Source organism: Oryx dammah, unplaced genomic scaffold (genome assembly GCF_014754425.2).
Source record: "Oryx dammah isolate SB20612 unplaced genomic scaffold, SCBI_Odam_1.1 HiC_scaffold_4, whole genome shotgun sequence".
Lineage (NCBI taxonomy): Eukaryota > Metazoa > Chordata > Mammalia > Artiodactyla > Bovidae > Oryx > Oryx dammah.
In genome coordinates, this window is record NW_024070188.1 from 32,163,168 (window position 1) to 32,176,212 (window position 13,045).

General features: G+C 41.2%; 1 protein-coding gene across 1 annotated transcript in view; it reads left to right on the top strand.

Moving 5' to 3' along the window:
- The window catches only part of LOC120862935 (prolyl endopeptidase), a 134,234-nt gene extending 121,621 nt beyond the window's left edge, over nucleotides 1–12,613 (top strand). Inside the window, exons 14-15 of the mRNA XM_040239108.1 lie at nucleotides 8,117–8,273; nucleotides 11,867–12,613. Of these exons, the coding sequence (XP_040095042.1) occupies nucleotides 8,117–8,273; nucleotides 11,867–12,161 (452 nt within the window). The 3' untranslated portion in view covers nucleotides 12,162–12,613. The remainder of the gene's footprint in view (nucleotides 1–8,116; nucleotides 8,274–11,866) is intronic.
- Nucleotides 12,614–13,045: the final 432 nt, after the last annotated feature.

Below are 13,045 nucleotides of genomic sequence, written 5' to 3' on the forward strand. Positions count from 1 at the left end.
ACAGTGGGCCTGAACTCTGCTTACTGGTCCTACCTCCAGTGTCACCAGGAGATGCGGGGCCATTTTACAACTGTAGATTAGCATAAAGAGACTCAACCTAAAAAGCACATGTGACAATTTTCAGCTTTCAGTTCTGTTCTCAGGGGATTTTGACATTCACTGTTTCCTTGTCTTTGAAATATACTGACTCGTGTCAAAACCTGAATTCCTGCCCTTACTTTTCTACCCTTTTTACCCCATTATAATATAGACTTGGAAAAAACATTTTCCCATGGAGGTAAAATGTATATGTCCAAAATAATATGTTTAAATTTGGAAAGGGTAGAGATAGGGCCAAGATGGCGAGCCTTTGAGCTCACCTTCTTCCATGGGCACACCAAAATTAACAACTATTTACAGAACAATTACGAGAACAACCTGAAGACTAACAGACTAACATTTTCTACAACTGACGATACGAAGAAGGAATCACAGTGAGATGGTAAGGAGAGGCAGATGCATAGTACAGTCGAGACCTACAACCTCAGGCAGGCAGCCCACAAGTGGGAGGATAATCACAAGTGTAGGATAATCCTTCCCAAAGAGAGAGAGGTTCAAGACCCATAGCAGGTTCCCCAGTCCAGAGACCCCTCACCAGGAAGACAGGCCCCCAGAACATTTGGCTCTGATCTTCCTTTCAGGAGAGCCAGAGGACTGTGGGAGATACAGACTCCGCTCTTAGAGTGCACACAAAATCTCACATGCCCGAGTCCCAGCATATGGGCAGTGATTTGAAAGGAGCCTGGTCAGATTTCCTTGCTAATTTGGGAGAGCCTCCCAGAGGGACAGGAGGCAACTGGGACTCCTAGTGGGAACATAGATGCTGGGGGCAGCCATTTGTGGGAACTTATTTGACCACAAGGACGCTGGTGCTGACAAGCACCATTTTGGAGAACCCCCCGGCTCCCATCAGCACTCTCCCCACCAGCAGACTGGCACCAGCTCTTCTCATGCATACCAGGCCTTGCCTGCCAGCATCCCGAAAGTAGTTGGCCCTGCCACCACAGAAGGCCCATGCAGCCTACAGAGGAGGCACCCTACACCCTGTGACTGGCCACCACATGGGAGTCTGCTGCTGCTGTAGAACATCAGCTACATGGGGGTGCTTGTCCAAGCTCAGAACACATGACCCACCCACCTCATACACAGAGACAAACACAGAGAATTAGGCACAGTGAAAAGACAGAACTATGTTCTAAACTAAGGAGGCAAGATAAAACCCCTAGAAGAAGAACTAAGCAAAGTGGAGATAAGCAATCTTATCCAATAAATAACTCAAGGGAATGATCATAAAGACACTCCACAAACTCAGGAGAAGAATGGATGAACATGGTGAGAAGTTTAACCGACAGAAAGCAAAAAGAGCCAAAAAGAGGTGAAGACTATAGTAACTGAAATAAAAAAAATATATATATGCACACACTAGTAGGAATCAACAGTAGATTAGATGATACAGAGGAATGGATCAGAGACATGGAAGACAGAATAATGAAAATCATACAAGCTGGACAGAAAAAACCAGTTCTAAAAAACAAAATGATAACTTCAAAAACAAACTTACAGTTACTAGAGGAAAAAGGGGAGGCAGGGATAAGTTAGGAGTGTGGGATTAACAAAGACACACTACCATATATAAAATAGGTAATCAGCAAGGACCTACTGTATAGCACAGGGAACATATATTCTATAGTAACCTATGTGGAAAAGAATCTGAAAAAGAATGGATATGTGTATATGTATATATGAGTCACTTTGCTATACACCTAAAACACACACACTGTAAATTAACTATAGTATAAAATTTTAAAAACATATTTATACACCAGACATAGAAGTACCTAAATGTATAAGGCAAATATTGATGACATAAAGGGAGAAACCGAAGAGTAAAACAATAACAGGAGACTGTAACATTCCAGACAGAAAATCATTAAGGAAATACTGACTTTAAAGATACATTAGATTAGATAGACTAAACAGATTAGGAACATTCTATCCAAAAGCATCAGAATACACATTCTTTTCAAATGCACATGGATCATTCTCGAGGATAGATCATATGCTATGCCACTAAATACATCTGAATAAATTTAAGGAGGTTGAAATTACATCAAGCATCTTTCCCAACCACAACAGTATGAGATTAGGCATCAACTACAAGGAAAAACTGCAAAAGACAAACGGAGACTAAACAGTATGGCACTGAGCAACCAGTGGGTCACTTGCTAAAGAGAAAATTAAGAAGTACTTAGAGACAAATGAAAAAGGAACCTAACACCTAAAGTGACTACAATAATAAAAATTAGAGCAGTAAAAGAGACAAAAACAGTACAAAAGATCGATAAAACTAAGAGCTGTTTCTTTGAGACAATGAAAAAATTTTACCAGACTCATCAAGAAAAACAGAGAGGGCCCAAAGAAAATCAGAGATGAAAGAGAAATCACATCCATCGCCATAAAAATGCAAAGGACCCTAAGATACTATGAATAATTATGCACAATAAATGGATAAGTTCCTAGAAACTTACACTCTCCCAAGACTGAATCAGGAAGAAAGTATCAACAGACCAGTTACCAGTAATGAAGTTGAATCAGTAAATTAAAAAAAAAAGAAAACAAACTGGCAAGTCCCTGTTCCAACTTTAAGGAAAGGAAAAAAAAAAAAAACTCCCAGCAAACAAGGAGTCCAGGACCAGATGTCTTCACAGGTGAATTCTATGAAACATTTAGAGAAAAGTTAACACTGTCTTCTCAAACTGTTCCAGAAAACTGAAAAGGAAGGAGCACTTCTGGACTTATTTTACAAGGTCAGCATCACCCTGATATAAAAACCAAAGATACCACACACACAAAAAGAAAATTGCAGGCCAGTATCACCGGTAAACATAGATATAAAAAGCTTCGAAGTCTTAGCTAGCCAAATTCACCAGTATATTGAAAGGATCATACACTATGATCAAGTAGGATTTATCTCAGGGATGTAAGGATGGTTCAATATCTTTTGACAAAATTCTACATCCATTTGTGATTAAAAACTCTAAACAAAATGGGTATAAGGGACACATCTCTACATAAAAAGGCCATGTATGACAAGTGCTACTATCATACTCAACAGTGAAAAGCCAAAAGTATTTCCTCTAAGGTGAGGAACAAGGAAAGGGTCTTATTGAGATGAGAGAGTGAGGAACAAGGAAAGGGTCTTATTGAGATGAGAGAGTCACTCACCACTCCTGTTAACATTATATTGGAAGTCCTATCCACAACAGACAGGAAAAAGAAATGTAATCCGAATCAGAAAAGGAGTAAAACTGCCACTGTTTGCAGGTGACATGGTCCTATATATAGGGAATCCTAAAGACACCATCCAAGAACTAATTAAGTTGCACAATATAAAATCCATATATAGAAATCTGTTGCACTTCTATATGTTAACAAATTGTCAGGAGAAATTAAGAAAACAATCTCATTTAAAATTGCATCAAAAAGAATAAAATACCTAGTCGTAAATCTGATCAAAGAGGTGAAAGCCCTGTACACTGAAAACAGTAAGATGTGATGGAGCTGAAGGTGACGCAGACCAACCAGAAGACGGACCATGCTCATAGGGGTGAAGCGGGAATATTGCTACATTCACCCTGCTACCAAGGCAGTGTACAGAGTCAGTGCAGATCCTGTCAAAACATCAATGGCAATTTTGCAGAGCTGGAACAAATAAGGAACACAAAAAGACCCCAAATAGCCAAAACAATCTTGAAAAAGAAGAACAAAGTAGAGGTGTCATGTTCATTGATTTCAAACTGTACTGCAAAACTCTAGTTACCGAAACAATATGGTACTGGCATAGAAACAGACATAAAGGTCAATGGAACAAAATAGAGAACCCCAAAATAAACCCACATATATAGTCAATCCACAACAAAGGAAGGAAGAATAAACAGTGGGGAAAAGATAGCCTTGTCAATAAATGGTGTTGGGAAAACTAGACAGTTTCATGCAAAAGAGTCAAACTGGACTACTTTCTCACATCGTATATGAAAATAAACTCAAAAAAAATTTATAAAAACTGAAGCCATAAAACCCCTTGAAGAAACCATAGAGCAGTACACTGAACTGGTCTTCATGAAATTTTTTTGGATATGTCTCCTCAGGCAAGGGAAACAAAAGCAAAACAAACAAATGGGACTGTAGCAATCTAATAAGCTTTTGCACAGCAAAGAAAACTACCAACAAAATGAAAAGGCAGCCTACTGAACCTGAGAAGGTATTTACAGACAACATATCTGCTAAGAGCTTGATGTCCAAAATAGTCTAAGAACCCATACAAATCAACACCAAAAACAAACAGTTAACAATGAGGAGAGGGCCTAAACATTTTTCCGGAGAAGATACACTTAACGGCCAATAGACACATGAGAATATGCTCAGTGGTACTAATCATCAAGGAAATGCAAATCAAAACCACAGTGAGACACCGCCTCACACCCGTCAGTAGGACTCGTATCCAAAGGACAAAAAGTAATCAGTGTTGACAAGGATGCAGTGAAAGGGAACCCTCGTGCACTGGTGGGAATGTAAACTGTTCTCCACTATGCAGACAGTATGAAGGCTCCTTAAAAAGTAAAAATCGAACAACTGTATGATTCAGCAGTTCCACTGCTGGGCAATTTTTTTCAAAGAAGTCAAAACCACTAATTCAAAAAGATATGTACCCCTATGTTCATTCTAGTATTATTCACAATGGCTAAGATATGAAAGCAACCTAAGTGCCCACTGATAAACTAATGGATAAAGAAGATTTATATGTATAATATACACACAGTGGAATATTACTCAGCCATAGAAAAGAATGAAATCTCACTATTTGCAACAACATGCATGGACCTAGAGGGTATTATGGTAAGTAAAATAAGTCAGAAAGACAGTTATCATATGATTTCACTTATATGAGAAATATAAAAACACAATTGAGCAAACAGACTAATAATAGATACAGAAAAATTAGTGGCTGCCAGAGTGGAGTGGGATGGAAAGGTGAGTGAAATAAATAAGGGCAATTGAGAGGTACAAACTCTGTGATAAAATATCTCAGAGATATACTATATAGATAGAGAATATAGTCAATATTTAATAACTGTGTGATGAGATGGTAACTAGACTTATGGTGATCATTTTGTGATGCATAAAAATACCAAATTGCTGTTTTACACCTGAGACTAATACACTTTATGTCAGTTATACTTCAATTTAAAGAAAAAATAAATTGAGAAAGGATATGGATAATATTCTTAAATACCAAATAACCACAAATTTGATTTATCTATTCAACAAATATGTACTGAGCAAGTGCTGGGCATTTTTTCAGATACTGGAAATATGTCGGCAAATGAAACAGACAACACCTTCATGGAGCTTTCATTCTAGCTAGTTGAGGCAGGCAACATGATGTGCCTAAGGCCAACATGTGGCCCGGAGACCCGTGTCTGTGGCTAGGCACAGAGAGCAAGGGCGAGTGATGGGAGAGGTTAGGGATGGTGGGAACCTAAACCAGCCTCACTGCTGTCAGAGAGAACATGGTTTACTCTGAAATGAGAAGCCTTTGGGTGAGTTTTGAGCAGAGAAGTGGTGTATAACTTGACATGTTTTAAAATCAGGATCATGGATTGATCCGTTGCTATGTTAGGGTAGGCAGAAGAGGCGAGGACAGAAAAGCAGGAGGCCAGCTAGGTGGCTTCTGTCTCAGTGAGAGAAGATGCTGGCGTGGACCTGGGTGTGATGATGGAAGTAACAAGAAGTGGTCTGATCCCTAGTATATTTTGAGTTTGAGCCAACTAAATTTTCATATGAATTAAACAAGTATTAATACAAAAGAAAAAACAACTTAGGGTGAATCTAAACTATTTAATGGGAAAAGATGTTGAAAATACCACCTGATTTTAGTAGTGGGAGAATTGTGCTGTAATTTACTGGTTCATCCAATAAGTCCATTTTTGGAGTTGTCTTTTCAGGAATTGGTTTATGCCTTTTAATAAACCAGGTCCTTTATGAGACCTTCAGAGATGGAGTTTGTCCATCAAGATGCTAAAGTGCTTATTTAAAAGAACATCTTCCTGCCCTTCCCACCTCTGAGCGGGGAGGAGAAGATCTGCAGGGGTGGCACTCAGAAATCGTATCATGAATAAGCACTGACATCTAAACTGCAGTGGGAACTGTTTCTTGCCAGAGGCAGGAAAAGTTCACATCTCTTGACTAACTCCTAGTCATGCCAGCTTCGACGTTACTTCCTCCCAAAGCCTCCCCAACTTCATTATGCTGGCCTACACCCTTCTTCCACAGTACCTGCACTTTCTCAACAGAAGTGAATGTCACACTGTAACTGCCCATTCACTTCTTTTATCTTTCCCACTAAATTATTCATTGACATATCCCCAGGCCCCATGCCTAGTGCAAGGCACATGGCAGATGTTCAATAAACATTTATTGAATTATCAAAAAAATAAAATTTTAAGTATATAAAGAAGAGCATTTTTAAAACAGGACAAGAAAATATGTCAGTATCTGATAGAGCTCTGAACTGGGTCTTATGCTCTGTTCTGCTTTGAGCTATACCTATATCAACTGTTGCTGTTTACAACACTTCTGATGCCAAATGCAGGAAGGGGTGGGCGTGTGGGTCCCACAGCAACCAATGCTCCAACTCTCCAGACACCAACTGGGTGTTGCACAATTCAGTTCCATTTTGACACTACCCAGAGTTAGCACAGACCCAAAGGACAGTCCCCACTGCAGACACCAATCACAAGTGCTGGACTTCTTATATTTCTGATTGATGGCTATAAACAGGGGTTTCCCAGGTCCCCCTCCTCGAGTTCGATAATTTGATAGAACTCAGGAACATTCTTAGGGCTCCCCTGATAGCTCAGGTAGTAAAGAATCTGCCTGCAATGCAGGAGATCCCAGTTCGATTCCTGGGTCAGGAAGATTCACTGGAGAAGGGATAGGCTACCCACTCCAGTTTCTTGGGCTTCCCTTGTGGCTTAGCTGGCAAAGAATCTGCCCTCAATGCAGGAGACCTGGGTTCCATCCCTGGGTTAGAAGATCCCTTGGAGAAGGGAAAGGCTACCCACTCCAGTATTCTAACCTGGAGAACTCTATGGACTGTATAGTCCATAGGGTCGCAAAGAGATGGACACAACTAAGTGACTTTCAGGAACACTCTTACATTTACCAGTTTGTTATAAAGGATAAAACTTGGGAACATTTCAGAGGAGATGTATAGCTGGGGCAGGTGCGTGCCAAGCCTCCAGGCCCTGTTAGTGCACCACGGTCCCAGCACCTCCATGTGTTCACCAACCCAGGAGCTCTCCAAACTCCACTGGTTTTTATGAAGGTTCTGTTATATGGGCTAGATTGATTAAATCAGTAGCCCTGAATCACTATCTCCAGCCCCCCTGCTCTCCCCAGACGTCAGGGGTGGGACCAAAAGATCCAATCCTCGTATCACAAGGTTAGTTCCTTGGTCCACCAGCCCCCATCCTGAAGCTGTCTAGGAACCCAGAAACAGCCACCTCATTAGCATGAACTCAGATATGGTTGAGAGGCGTTAGTTATGAATTAGGAAAAATACTCCTCTCACCTTGTCACTCAGGAAACTCTCAAGGGTTTTAGGAGATCTGTTCTAGGAACCAGGGACAAAGATTAAATATGTATTTCTTATTCTGTCACAATATCACAGGCTAGTTTTGAGATCCCGCATAAGTTTGTTAATATTCTGCATCACCTGTGAAAGCAGCTAGGGATGGGAGCAGCACAGATTTTACAGAAAGTCCAAGAGGTTTTCATGAAGAGTTACGTGTCCACTACTGATGAAAATATTCCACCTCTTAGATATATACTAGAAGCAGGGGGAAAGCTTGTAGACTCTTGGGCAAGTGATTTCTGATAGTTTCTTCCTGTGCTTATGGGAAAAAAAGACCATCACGATTCAGAAAACATTTACGTGTTGTTTTGTTCTCTTTTGGTTTTGTTTATGACAGATATTTAATGACGGATGACCTCCTTTTTCTATCTTGATTTTTAGCTACCTGTGCCAATCAGCGTCCTGACCTCTTTGGTTGTGTTATTGCCCAAGTTGGAGTAATGGACATGTTGAAGTTCCATAAATATACCATTGGTCACGCCTGGACGACTGATTATGGGTGCTCAGACAACAAACAACATTTTGAATGGCTTATCAAGTAAGGTTTTGATTCATATTGATGTATTTGTGTTGCTAACGATTTGATGTCAGAATACTGAACATAGTCAAAAGGGTATGTTTGACTGTCCCCTTCAGTATCTCATGTTTACATGTAATTCACTGCAAAAGTAGGATACGTGGTGGGGATACTTATCTGTCTTCCTAGTTCTGATCTGGTCTTGAACAAAAATAACAAAGATGTGATGGCAGAATTCTAAAGATAGTCCTCCAGGATTCCTGTCCCCTAGTTCTGCAGGGGTTGAGTGATCTATGGACTGCTCTGCAGGGACTTTGTAGATTAAATGAAGATTACTAATCAGCTGAATGGAAAAATTGTCCTGGATTATCAAGAGGGCCTAATCTAATGACAGACCCTTAAAGGCAGGGCACTATCTCTGGCGACAAGAGTCAGGGATGCAGCAAAAAAAGAGAGAAACTGGAAGCACGAGGAGATCTAGACCCACCATTGCTGCCTTTGAAAACGGAGGAAGGGGGCCTTTACAACCTGACATCAACCCCAACCAACAGCTGGCAGAGAAATGAGGACCTCAGTCCTACAGCCTTGTGGAGCTGAATTCTGCCAACTGAAATGAGTCCAGAAGTAGCTTTTCCCCTAGAACTTCTTAATAAGTGCCCAGCTAGCCAACAACTTGATTTCAACCTTGAGACGGCCAGAGAACCCAGTCAAACCAACTCAGACTTCTGACTTACCATGAGATAAGAAATCTGTGCGGTTTTTGTTGATCCAGCAATTAAAAACTAATTTTAAGAAAGGTATCATTATAACATATATATATATATATGTTATATAACATATATATATATATATATATAGGATTCTTTTCCTCAATTAAAAATTAAGGAAATAGGACTATATGCAAGTACTGCTGCTGCTGCTAAGTGGCTTCAGCCATGTCCAACTCTGTGTGACCCCATAGACAGCAGCCCACCAGGCTCCCCCATCCCTGGGATTCTCCAGGCAAGAACACTGGAGTGGGTTGCCATTTTCTTCTCCAATGCCTGAAAGTGAAAAGTGAAAGTGAAGTCGTTCAGTCGTGCCCGACTCTTAGCAACCCCATGGACTGCAGCCTACCAGGCTCCTCCGTCCATGGGATTTTCCAGGCAAGAGTACCGTAGTGGGGTGCCATCACCTTCTCTATATGCAAGTACAGTTCAACTTATTTTGTGCTTTCAGTATAACCACTTATATTTGAAACCTTGTTGTTGTTTAGTTGCTAAATTGTGTCTGACTCTTTTGCAACCCCGTGGACCGTAGCCCTTCAGGCTCCTCTGTCCATGGGATTTCCCAGGCAAGAACACTAGAGTGGGTTGCCATTTCCTTCTCCAGGGAATTTCCCTGACCCAGGGTTGGAACCCACATCTCCTGCATGGGTAAGTGGCTTCTTTTCCACTGAGCCACCTGGAAGCCCATATTTGAAACTACTGCATTATTGAAATATTTATATCCCTTAACCACTTTGGCGATAACAGTGAGAAAATGGCAAACATCTGGATTCTCAAGACTGTAAGCTGCTTTCTTCTTTGGCTCTTGGTTCTCTCTCCTTCCCTCAGCGGGGTTCTGGGGGATTTTACCAGCAGTACTAAGGAACTGCCCTTGGAATAGCATCAGGAGCCTGTGTCCCCTGTTCCAGTCTTCTCAGTCAACTATAGATTTTGATGCAATAACTTCAGTTTCTCAAGTCAGGTGTTTTTTCCTTCATTTGATGTGCTTTGATGGCTAGTTCTCCACTTAGATATTTGGCTAAAACGACTTGGATTTTTTTTAATTGAATACTTTCAAACTACTAAATTCTGTTCTGTAGGAGGGGAAAAAGTTTAACTTTAAAAATATACAAGTAACCCCCCTGACACATCCTGGTGAAAGCTGAATATCTGAAGGAGTCATAGTTCAAATTAACAGAGAAAATAGGCACTTAGGGAGTGAGGTCCCATTTATACTCAGTTGAAAAGACTGAATTAATTGTATGTTGAAGGCAACAAAATAGTCACTGGAACCCAATACTTCTAAAATTAATTTGAAAGCAACAAAAGAGAGTTCTTAATATTTTTTTCTGTCAAGACATCAGTGATACTCCTATTTCAGACCTTAATTTTTCCAGCCTAGCACTCACAGGGCTACATGTCCTCTCATCTGCTCCCAAGTGAGCAGAGAACTGAATCCACTATACTGGAGGGGATCCCCCCGAAAAAAGATCTAGATTTCGAAGTTTGTGAATGGCTGGGATAAATAAAGCCTAACAGACTTTTTTTTTCCCCTACAGAACTTCTCAGAATCTTTAATACATAAATGTGGTATTTGAATCTTGAGGTAGGGAGAGGTATTATTCATAAAAAGAATTTCCAAGCTTGTTTTTCCACAGAACTAATCCTTATCTGGAGGCCCAGGGTTGATCCAAAAATCCTCTGAAGTGAGTTCAGAAAACAGATTCATTGTCACCCCCATCTTACGTATTAGGAGACTAAACCCCAGAAGGTTTTAGTCTTGACTTGGTTCACTGAGCAGAAATTTTACTATTTTCACCTATTCACTCTACAAACTAAAACTCTACTAAACTAGTTCATTCATTAATACTGAACACTCTGAGAAATAAGACAGCCATATTGACTAAAAAGTAAAGAAGAAATACTCAAGAGATTTCTTTCACTTAATTAGCATCAAACATTTAATCTGACTGTACTTAGTTTTTAAAAACCTTTTGTTAACTGCAAATTTATCTTATGCTTCAGAAGGTTCCTCCTACACTAACTTTCTCACCATTGGCCAAAGTCAGTTTCTGCTGGACTGTGAGCCAGCAGGTCAGCAGACCAGCTCAGGTTCCCTGGTTTTCAGACAGAAACTAGGCCCGGGGGGACCTGTGTTCTTCCTAAGTCTATCAAGCTGAGATCAGAATAAAGATTTTATACATACCAAACAGGCAAAAAGCTGCCAGACACTGTGGACTTCAAATTCTTCAACAAAAGAAAGGCTTGTACCTATTATATCCATAGTCAGTGATTTAAAAGAATAATCAGCAAGATGGAAGTCAGGAACTAAGAGATCCAAACTACTGTGTATAAAATGAATAAGCTGCAAGGGTGTGCTGTACAGCACAGGGAATAAAGCCATTATTTTATAACTTTAATTGGAGTATAATCTCTAAGAATATATTGAATTACCTGAAACTAATATTGTAAATCAACTATACTTCAATTTAGAATGTTTTCTCATAATAAACAAAGGGACAATCAGTCCACTTTGTTGCAGCAAAAAATTCAGCCTGAAGAATATGAAAATATTCACCTCAAGACAGTCAGTGTGCATACAGTTTGGGTTGTTCCAGAAGCCCTGTGAGTTTCTTTCTTACAGAGTCTTCCAAAGTGGGGACCAAATAGCCTCCAATAGCCCTGGCCAGTCACACCCACCATAATGTCTGCAGTGGTCACCCAGTCTCACAGGGAGCAGCTGGCCACAGTCCTCACTGCTGATGAACGACACAGGCATCTGTGCCCACCAGTCCCGTGATTAACCTAGGGGACACGCACAGCTCTCCTTTTGATACCCGGCCTCATGGAAGTGCCTTTGCCTTTCAGATATTCTCCACTGCACAACGTGAAGCTGCCAGAGGCAGACGACATCCAGTACCCGTCCATGCTTCTCCTCACCGCAGACCACGATGACCGCGTGGTCCCGCTTCACTCCCTCAAGTTCATCGCCACCCTTCAGCACCTCGTGGGCCGCAGCCGGAAGCAGAACAACCCCCTGCTTATCCATGTGGACACCAAGGCGGGCCATGGGGCCGGGAAGCCCACAGCCAAAGTGATAGAAGAAGTCTCAGACATGTTTGCATTCATAGCACGCTGCCTGAACATCGACTGGATTCAGTAAATGGCATCTCTTTCTTCCTCCTCCGCCGCAGAAAACCTCAAGGGCTCTCACACCATTAAACCGAGAAACCACTGGGCGCAGCGCCTCCCCACATAAACACTGTTCCTGCACCCACGGGCTGCAGTGACCAGAACTGCTGCAGGAATTTTATCTTTTCTAGGCTTCTCCTTTTTAGCAGGCCCTTGGCGTTTCTTTCTCCACCCTGTGCAGGCACATGTTCTAAAAAGGGGGGGAAGAAAAAGGCATGTTTGGATACATAGCTAATGGCAGCCAACACATTGTGAACATTAGATTGCTGAACTCAGAGTCGTAGTCGGGCATACTTCATATAGAGCACCTCAGTGAAATTTGCTTCTATAACCATAACCAGTATACCTTTAAATAAATGTGAGCATTGTTCTCATGAAGAGAGACTTCTTTCCAACAATAATAAATGTTATTTAAGAATGGGAGGTTTTTCTCTGGTTCCTTTGTATTGAGTGGCAACCCCAGAGCTGCCATCATTCTGCATGCACATGTCACTTCTCTGTGGGAATTGGCAGTGAAGTCAGACTGTCAGCCCTGCGCTGAGGCTGAGTGCATCCACCCAGCTCCCCGTTTGTGCGGAGGAGGCTGTTAGAGGCAGCTCGCTGGCTCATGTGTTAACCCCTCAGACAGCTGATCCAGGCTCATCTGGTTTGGATGCCCCCTAAAAATCAGTGGACCTAGGATTATTCACTTACTTGTCTATTAGTTTGGTTACAGAGTATTCCTGGAAATCATAGTACAGAGGTTCATAAAACAAAGAGACCACATGCGTGAATGGTCCAAACACGTTACAATCAGAAATCTCAGGAGCTGCCAAGCATTTCTTATCACCATAGACCACTTCCTGGAAATAAAAC